Consider the following 10,106-nt stretch of genomic DNA (forward strand, 5'->3'; position numbering starts at 1 on the left):
AAGGTCTATAATTTCCTTGTTACTTCACCATCAATGAAGACCATACTGCCTGGCCAGGAGAAGAATTTTGCTCTATCAAAGTGAAACTAAGCACACAAAGAGTTATTATTTATAAGCTGCATGTAGAGATTAAATTCAGACTCAATTGCACAACTAAATCCCCATTCAGTGCTTTGAAAATTTACAGCTAAATGTGAAGCTAAAAATATTAGCTAACAATGTGAGCTATCTTCCAACCACATCCTCTTGCAGAAAAACATCAATAGAAGACAAGTCTGAAAATGTGCCTTAGAGGAATTAATGAACATTTGTTTGAAATGGAGCCATTTCACTTTCGGACGGGTATTTTTTCTGCTTCTTCTTTTTTCTTCCCCTCCCCTCATCTAGTGAACATATCCTGTGCTTCAGGGTATGGAAACCTGTCAAAATCACACCCACAGTCAAATAAAATTTAACATATCTTTACAAGATATTTATAACATGCAAATACCTAGAGGCCCTGCTTCTCAGTCACATGAAGATCCCTTATGCTAGAGAAGGAGGGCTCTTTCACATTAGTGAGAATGTGTGCATGGTAGATTGGACGCTGGTCTCACATATTATATTTGACACGTGAAGCTCCAGCAACACACATCTCCACTCCATGTGCAACAAGCAGGCAAACCACATTGCAGCATCTAAGAAGAGGTGTTCGGCGAGCCCTTACAACCGCATCCTTACAATCAAACTTGTGTCTCAGCAGGATTCTGCTTCAAGGATCCCACAAAAAATAATTTTACTTCATCCTTCATTTAAAAAATAGGAAACTTTTGCTTCATTCACTCCACTTTTTCTTAAGTCTCTTTAGCAGCTCAAGGAGCCTAACAAAACATTTTCTCAAGATAAAAGAGATTAGCAGTAAAAATTCCACCTTCAGATTCTTAGACATCTGCTTCACTCACAAATTTTCTCTCTTGGCACACATCTCATTCAGAAATAAATTATTCTACTAGTTTCTTTGAAAAACTTTTCTTGCTTTGTCACTTAAGAGCAATCAGAGACAGGAATTTTCAAATTAGAAAGCTTAGAGCAGAACCAGCAAGCACAAGCTATCGCTTGGGACACTTTTGGAGCAAATCTGAAATCGCATGCTGAGTGCCCACGCCTGCTGCGCCCACTGCAGCACCCAAACCTGCAGGGCTCTGTGTGCTAGGGCTGAGCAACCAGTCTGCAGTGCTGAGGAGGGTCATGTCACCTGAGGGAAAAGGGCAAACAAAAGAAAACTGTTTGGCTTTGTCTCAGGAGGCAAACATGTATTGCAAGTTAGAGCTTTCTGGGTAGAATTTACTCCAAAACTGTAAAATTCTAGTGTCAGATAAATAAGTTACCATGGTTTAATTGACTTTCTTTGATAAACTCCAATACCTACCTAGAAGTTGGGATATTATTTCCAAAATTATTTTCTACCTGAGGTCAGTGCATTAATAGATAGATACAATATATACCTTATTTCCTGACAAAGTAATATTAAGAATTTCTTAGAGTGCACACAGCATTACATGCTGAACAAAAAGTCAAGTCAGATGATGAACATCTTTCAGTGTTTCAAGGAACACCCCCTGTTTTTTGTGCTACAAAAGAACCTTCAAGTTATATAGAAGGTAGAAAAGCTCACGAAGTTTACAACAAAGGCTTCTGTGAGCTAGAGGAATTTTAATTTGAAAGGGCAATTTTATCCTGTACCAGAAGTGGTATATACCTGGTAATATGATATAAAAATATAATAACATATTTGTGTATTTTAAAGGAAGAAGACTCATTTATGGACATACAATTTTTTTCTGCTTAAAATACATGAACAGAGTAAGCACTTTATTTATTCTTTAAAGAGCTATTTTTTTTTTCAAATGGCTTAATATTTGATTGCAGCAACACTTTCATAGCAATAGCAAAAAGTAAATTACACACAAGTCTGGCACAAATTCCTGTTAATCTGATAACCCATAAACCATCCCCACTACCAAGGACTCCAATTAGAATGAATAACAGAGATGTTTGGGGAATTGAGGGAGGGACAACATCTGTTTGATTGACATGTGCCTTTCCTGGAAAAAGGCAATGCATGTCCATAATCCTAAAGAGTCTGACGGCCCTACTATGACCCAGTTTTTAGGAAAAAAAAGGCATATCTTTGCTACAAGGGTTGTAGCTGTTTACCTATATGTTTATACTGAAGAGCAATACTGAAGCTGCATGACTCCCTTTTCTAGTAATGCATTAAGTGTCTGTTCACACGGCCAGCCAAATGTCACGTACGATCTTTCTCACTATTGCCACAGAAATGCTTCAGGAAAGAGCATTTTTTGCTGCTTGTTGTATAAACCCTCCTGTGTTTCATTATATGTATTATTATATGTATTATAGATGTATTATATTACTGGCAAAGCTGTTAGGTTGTTCTGTTGTTAGCATTCTACTGAGAACAAACATAACTTATCAACTGCCTGACTGCTTCTTCAGAAATAGGTATCAGTTTACCCCATTGAATTACTACACCTGTTTGAATTTTGGCCACTCCATCAGAGCAGCAAGCTAGCCTGAGGAACTTTCAGCACTCAGTTTTATTAGCCTACTTGACAAAATTCTCATAGCCTTAGGAGCTTGCAAAAAGTGAGAACCTAAAGAAATACCAAACTAGTAAAAAAGACTGGAAAATTGCATTTTGTACTGTGGCAATTGTAAACACCTACTTTTTTTCTCTCATCATTAGATTTTTCAGGTTTTTGACTTTTTTTAAAATTTAAGCTCTGCACATACTACCTGCTCAGTCCATTCAAACTCCATGAAAGAAACATAAACTTGTAATGAAAGCTATTGCTGAAACTTGATAATAGTAACTACTGATAAACATTGAACATTGCCTTTATGTACCATATGAATAAACACGGAACACTTAAAATAGTAAGACATTATATGGCTTGCTGACTGCAAGAACACCAAAGTGACAAGGAGAAAAAACAAATTATGAAACACTAAAAGAAAAAGACTGGCTCACCTTCTGTGCCATTGGGTGTCATGGAATTATTATTTATATGGGAGTTATCAAGTTTTGGACCACTGGGGGATTCACTACTACCACTTAGTCGTCTATGTGGGCTAGCTAGATCCTGCATTTCCATAGACCTGCAAACAAGATGCAACTAGTTTTAGTGACATAAGTCAACATAATTACAGAGGAACTGCCTTTATGAGATGCAGACTGCTATTTATCAACATCCCAGAAACACTTAGAAAAAATTAGCTACTTCTCCCAACTTGATCTTTTCCAGTGCTTAACTCATGTTGTAGCCCCACACATGACTGGCCAGCTACTGTAATTATTTTTGCAGCTTGTAACGAAATAAAATTTAGATTCCAAGTACTATACTTAGAAAATTTATTTAATTGTGTATTTTTAAACTACATACAAAGACAGAATCACCAATATATGAAGACATATATTCTCTTAACAATAAATTAACACTCTGCTTTTTCAAGATTTACCACTCAGTGGCAATATAATGGGCCTCCAAACCAAATAAAACACTTGAAGCAATTGCGGAAACCTATCATCTACTGACAGGGAATGAGATATTCCTGATGTATGTGTTTACTCTGGCAAACTACTTAATTGTTCCTCTGTTTCCTTTGAAACAAATGCAGCATTAAAACATTATTATGTCTGCTCACTTGTTTGCTTTGTGGATTACATAAAGCGTGCCCAATTGAAAAGGGATATAACAGACATACAGTGAATCCATACGGGCGTTAGTGTGCCCCAGCGCTCTGCTGCACCTCAGCAGCTGTCACTTAGTCAACATGAGAAAAGAGCAATTCCGATAAAGCAAAAATTAAATGTTTAAGCAGCACAAAAGCAGCTGAATATTTCAGATTTGTGCTTTCAGTAGCCTTACATTAAAAGGCCAACAGCCATCACCACCATGACATATCCCTTGGCTGATGTCGGGGCTTATGACTGAAGTGCCCTATCCTTCCGTTCCTTTATACCTAAAACTTTTAATATTGTTATTTGATGTACGCATTCTAAGTAATTGCTCCCAGTAGAAACTTCATAGGTTACTGCGCCTCCAAGGCATTTGAACCAGTAATTTTTCAGTTTAAAAGAAATGTTTAGGCTCTTTTAAAGACTATTAAAATGATACATAAAATTACTCCTGCAGTAATGGTATAAATATCCTTAAGCCTAAGTGTCATTTCAGGTAAGAAGCTTTCATATTTTAACTGAAATTTTATCAGTTCTAAAGGTTCTAAACATAAACCCTTTATTTAGTATTTCTTTACCTGAAACAATCTACACAAAAAAGAAGATGATACTGCACTGAGTTTGAAATGCCAGAATCAAATATAAACTCAAACAATTTAGTGAAAAAGTTACATCCTCATGGTTTACAGACTTGGTTGCACGCATGTAAAAGCTACACTCCAGCATTTACTCATCTGCTTAATGAGGGAAACAAGAATAAATATTTTACTTATCACTTGAAGCTAAAAAAAAATCCCCAACAATTAAAGACTTGCCAGAAATTAGCAATTTTCAGTCAAATCCTTACCTGCAGCTTGAGGAAACAGCAACATCTGAACTGGTTTGGGACTTCTGCACCTGTAAACCAGGGAAACAAACAGAAGCTTCTATTACTCCGCTTTACTATGAGGCCTTAATTTAAAGAAAGGATATCACTGCGGATGACAATTCTGTCCTTTAAATCCAAAGGGAGAGGAGGAGGGTGCGGTGCCCGTGAAAGGCATATTGTCTTTAAATTGAAGGCTCAACTGTTGTTTCCCCGGCAGGTCTCTCTCCCTCCTCCCCGCGCCAGGGGACGGCAGCCAAGTGACGGGATAGTGATTCATCAGGGGCCCGTGACAGCTGCAGAGGGGCTCACTCCTCCCACGGCACGGCTCGGCTCGGCTCGGCTCTGCCTGCACCCCGCAAAGGTAACCCCGCCGCGCCGCCCCGCCAAGGGCAGCACGGGCTGCTCCAGCCCCCGGCCCCTCAGCATCCTCCACTCCTCTGGCCTCTTCTCACCCCTCCTTTCCCCTTCAGTCCTGACAGATTCTTGCCCTCATCATACTGGTTTCCCTCTTCCTTTGCTCTTCACCATCCTTCGTCTGTGACTGGGAAGGGAACCCACAAGTCAGGCTTACCCCAAAGGCAAGCTGGAGATGCTGATGTTATTTTTTTGGGGGGGGGGGGGGCCCGGGTAGGGGCAAAGAATAACAAGGGACAAGTCTCCCTATGATAAAGACCTTCACTATATAGCCAACAGCCTTACAGAACCATCTCTAAAAGAAGACCATCTCCAGCCAGGTCAAATTAAAATAAAAACTCCACACGTTATTGCATAGTCTGACTCGTAAAAATTCCAGTTGCTAATGAGATTTCTGATAAAATGACTTAAAAGGACACTTCTGGCTGAATAAATGGGAGGAAGTTGTAGCATTTATCTTTGAGGTCACTCATGAAGAAAAGGAATCTGGTTGCACTGGGAAGCCCACCAATAATTTTTTAGTTTAATAAAATGATTCTTTTTATAACTCAGGTGAGTAATAGTTCTCATATTCCATCAGAAAAACACTGTTGCTTTACTAACAAACTCTGGCCTGTAACAATTGTCATCAAGTGAAAAAATTCAGGTGGAAATACACTGCTAGACACTGGTAGATTAAAAGCACACAAAAGCTTCTCTGGGCAAGGTATATATCCCTCTTAATGTCTGCAGTGAGGATCCTTCTTGTGCGTTTCCATTCAACCTGAACTGACATCTCTTAAATGATCACAGAGCAAAGACAAGGGAGATGAGGCATTTTAAGTGCCATAAAAATCATCCAAGCAAATCCTATTTATGTGTCTGTAGGGTGGGTTTTTTTGTTATTTTTAATCACAGACAGAATTACAACTAGCAAGAGTAAACAACTGCTAGGGGCAGTCAGGCAATGAAGAACATTACAAATGATGTCAAGAAGCATGCAATAATGCATGCTGAAAAACATCAATCTTTTTATAACTGGGTACTTAAAGTACTGCATAACACGCTTTTCAATACATCGTTGCATGCCAAATCAAACTAGACTAGGACATACAGTCAAAGCTGGGCATTTTGGTTTAAGTTTTTTTCCCCCTCAGTTCTTTACCCCAGAAACTGCTGCAGAGTGCCTTAGGATATGCTGCTGCTGTTACTTTTAAACACCTGGAAAAAATTATAGGTGAGAACTAAGTTTGCCTACAGAGCTATCTTCACTCCCTCTTGCACAGGATCTTTTAAAACATATCTTTTATAATAGAAAAATCTTCCTTTTTCAAATGGATGCTTTAATTAACTGATATTTTCCAACATGCCCTACAGAATTATTAATACTTGATTGAAATAAAAAACCCATGTAATCATCACTATTTTAAGTACCAAATTTTTACAAAAATAGTAACTTCTGTGCATTTGAAAATATATACAATATATGCATATATACATGTTCATGTATGCGCATAGTGAGAAAGATCTCATTTATGTATTCATGGGACAGGAATAACCAGCTCATTCAAAGTGAATTAAGAATGTACCTTAAATGTCCTCCAACACTCCATGATTTGTGAAAGTTCATATCCACAATTTTCATTTTCATTAGATGTACTTTAGATATATTCCTTTGTGTCTTAAGGATTATTTAAACCATGTGTTGCACGTTATCAAATTTAAAAATGACTCTTTAATCAAAATAACTTTAAAACAACTAATCCTCACTTAGGCTGGTCAGCTGAATCCACAGAGTGGTCCAGGAAAAATAAATCTACTCTCAAGAATGCGAATGCAGACAACAATTAGACACAGATGTGAGTGAAATTAGTTACAGTTTACAAAATGCTACACTTCACATGCTTTCAGTTTTTTATGTGCAGTACAAAATTACAACGTAGTAAGGAACCACACTTATGACGACCAGTTAGTTCATAGAATAAAAACATTTCTGGGTGGTGTGTGCTTGTGCTTTCTCTCATATATTCCCATTTTGTCAACAGGTTTCTGGATAATTGAAGTTTGGCAACATAACTCACATATCAAATAAAAGGTGGGGGAAAAAACCCAAATGCTTGGCCTTAACTGGACAGAAATGGGTCACATTTAAAAAAAAAAAAAGAGCTGTCACACTCCCCTCATACTCACTACTCTGCTTAAACCTTAAACTAAAAACACCTTATATGCCAAATGGCATACACGTTCTTCTTAATACCTTTATTATTAACATTACTGTGTATAATTTGATTGTTGTAAGTCTTTCTTACACCTTTCTCCTTAACACAGATTGCAGATTGGGCACTATGTACTACACGGCGAGAAAAAAAGGACAATGATAGCAAAGCTACTTAAAATTCATCCATTTAAGAATCTTAAATCAGTAACATCAAATTCTGATTAGTTAATGAGGTCTTTTAAGTTTGCCTTTTTTTCTAATTAAATTTATAATTCTTCACAGATGTAGGTTTTGTTGATGTTCAATTTGTCTCTCTCATTTTGTTAAACCTCACATAGTACTCCACCAATCCATTGAATAGCCACATTAAATCTGTTAATACCATGCTCTTCAACCCCAGAAATTATTTCCAGAAGGCAAACTTGCTTTGAGAGATCATCAAACAAGACTTAAGGTACACATTTTATCACATTTTCCCTACCACAGAGCTCAGGATGCAGAGGAAAATTCATGACTTTTGCACTGTTTATTATACTTTGCTAAATTACAAATCAAAAGCATCTGACAGAAGATCATGTATGAAGCCAAAAAGTTAATAATGTTCTGTGAAAAGTAAACTGTAAATGGGAAGGGATTCTAAATTTCAGCAGCACAGAGCAAATAAAACCTAGGTACTTGTCTAAATTACAGGTTTTCCACAGTATTTTTGCTTGCTAGAAGCAATTTTTTTAATGGCTATAATTTAAAACATTTTTCCAGCTGAAAAGAAATTTTCGAAGTGAAAATAAGAATTTAACCCAGAAAACTATAGCCAGCACACGCGTTTTCTCTTAAAATACAGCTCTACTTTAAAGAAGAAAATTCCAAAGACAATGGCAGTTTTCAAATGAGGGTGTTCCTTCTTAAGAAAAAAAAAATCTGTCATTTTTAGGAAGGGGTGGAGGGAGGGAGAGAAAGGGACTTTTCCCCAACAGCACTCTTTGCCTCCCTAAAAGCATGACACATATGGGCTTCAACAGCCAAAATGCTACAAAACTAAAATGCAAATTGGCTGCAGAAAGGCACCTTGCTGGCAACCCAGGAAACTTGGTAATACTTTCATTCTTCCAATAATCATATATCTCTGGGCTCTAAGGGAAGAGGTAGGGCTTTTTCACTAGATATTCTCATCAAAGACAAATTGTACTTATTAAAGCAAAAGCAGGTAATTGCAGCTTTTTAATTTTTAATTACTAGTTTAAATTCTTCTAAAAGTGCTATCCTGAGTGCTCATTTCATACACTCATGAATGAAATGTTTTCAAATCCCAACACTTTCTTCCCTTTAAGAAGGAAGTACTACAACGTGACAATGCTTCTATTATGACCAGCCATTTAAGAATGCCTTTCTGCTTTTCCAAGATTCTTTTTGGCTCCTGAGAAATATTTCATACTTATTGCAATTCAAGCAAAATGATTACTCATTCTTTTTTTCTCCTAAGCTGAAGCGTGACTCAAGCCGTCTGTCACTGTGCAGAAGTGCTGAGAGGGGATGGCTGCTCATTTCCAGACCCTTCCAGGCCTTGGGAAAACTCTGACAGCAGTGAGGTGCTTGGCTAAAAACTGCATGTCATGGGTTTGTGAGCAACATGAAAACACTGTGTGCCTATGTGATTATATACCTAAAATTCTGTAATGTGTACTCACACGTATACGTACTCTTAAAGACCCATATCCGCATATATACTACTGATTTATTTTACACCTCAAACCAGTAGTCTGTGTTCTGGCAGATGCTTTGCGAACCATCTCAGTATGGGATGGAAAATAAAATAATCTTTATATGTCGTATCTAATGCTAAAAACTTCCAATGATACATTACACCACATCTCCACTTCTTATTCCAAATTTCCCTTGGTGCTCACTTTTAAATTTAAACAAACTACATGAAACACACTACCCTTTTTTTTCCCGGACAGCTTTTATCTCTTCCGCTTACCTCAGTTTTAAATGTTTGCTTACAGAAGAAAGAAAAGAACACACCAACTCCCAACAACCTTCAAAGAAACATTTTTAAATGCACCTTTACTTTTCCAGAATCAATCTTGCACTGTAAAGGGCAGTCCTTCCTCTTGGTGTTTGAAACACCGAGAGAATGTTTGGTGGGTTTTGGCTGCTTAAAAGCAAGATGTAAATTTAATGAGACTTCAGAAGGTCTTTAACTTCCTCGTTCTAAGATCACCGTTCTAAATAAGCCACCCAAAATGTCAATAAACGTCAAATATTTCAGTTGTGTAGATGTTTATTCTGTCATCTTGAAAAGTTCTCCTGTGGGGATCTGCATGTTTTGCTTGGTGTTTGGAAAATTTAAACATATTAAGCAAAAGGATTTCCTGCTTCAGAAAGTACTGTCAAAATCTCTGTCAGGCATTCTTCCTCCCAATTTTTTTATTATTTTTCTCACGCTCTCATGTCTCTTTCAACAAGGTCTGCTGATTTCGTACCGTACGTGCCTATTTCCACCCCCCATTTAACATCTCACCATCACGTAACTCCTATCTGCCGAACCATTAGCACTCGAGGAAATCAAACAGGAGAATCCCCAAACCTGGCCGATCACAATAAACAGAACCTCCTAACATCTGTTTTGTGGGAAGCCTACAAACCCCAGCCTGAACTACGGCCAGAATTAGCTGCTGCACCCAATGATTTATAACCGAGCGCTGCTCTCCTCCGGAGCGGCAGAGAGCGCGGAAAGCGCCCCTGCCCCTGCGCGCATCCCGGCCCCGCCGCCGCGGGACCCCGCGCTCCCCCGGGCTGCCGCGGCCGCCCCCTGCCCCGGTGCGGCGCTCCCGCCCTGCCCGTCCCGCCGCCGCTGCCGGTGCAGGGGCCCCGGGTACTCACGG

General features: G+C 38.4%; 1 protein-coding gene across 9 annotated transcripts in view; it reads right to left on the reverse strand.

Moving 5' to 3' along the window:
- The window catches only part of EYA1 (EYA transcriptional coactivator and phosphatase 1), a 164,449-nt gene that overhangs the window by 85,127 nt on the left and 69,216 nt on the right, over nucleotides 1-10,106 (reverse strand). For 6 of the 9 annotated variants that reach the window (XM_042036293.1, XM_042036291.1, XM_042036292.1 and 3 more), the window contains 3 exons: nucleotides 4,590-4,639; nucleotides 3,035-3,162; nucleotides 1,172-1,234 (listed from right to left, as the gene is read on the reverse strand). In XM_042036293.1, coding sequence (XP_041892227.1) covers nucleotides 1,172-1,234; nucleotides 3,035-3,162; nucleotides 4,590-4,639 — 241 coding nt within the window. The remainder of the gene's footprint in view (nucleotides 1-1,171; nucleotides 1,235-3,034; nucleotides 3,163-4,589; nucleotides 4,640-10,106) is intronic. The other 3 variants (XM_042036297.1, XM_042036296.1, XM_042036294.1) reach the window with 1 other exon arrangement.

The sequence above is a fragment of the Corvus kubaryi genome, unplaced genomic scaffold, assembly GCF_017639235.1.
Source record: "Corvus kubaryi isolate FWS band 111438036 unplaced genomic scaffold, C.kubaryi_AGA036_p1.0 37385, whole genome shotgun sequence".
NCBI classification, from domain to species: domain Eukaryota; kingdom Metazoa; phylum Chordata; class Aves; order Passeriformes; family Corvidae; genus Corvus; species Corvus kubaryi.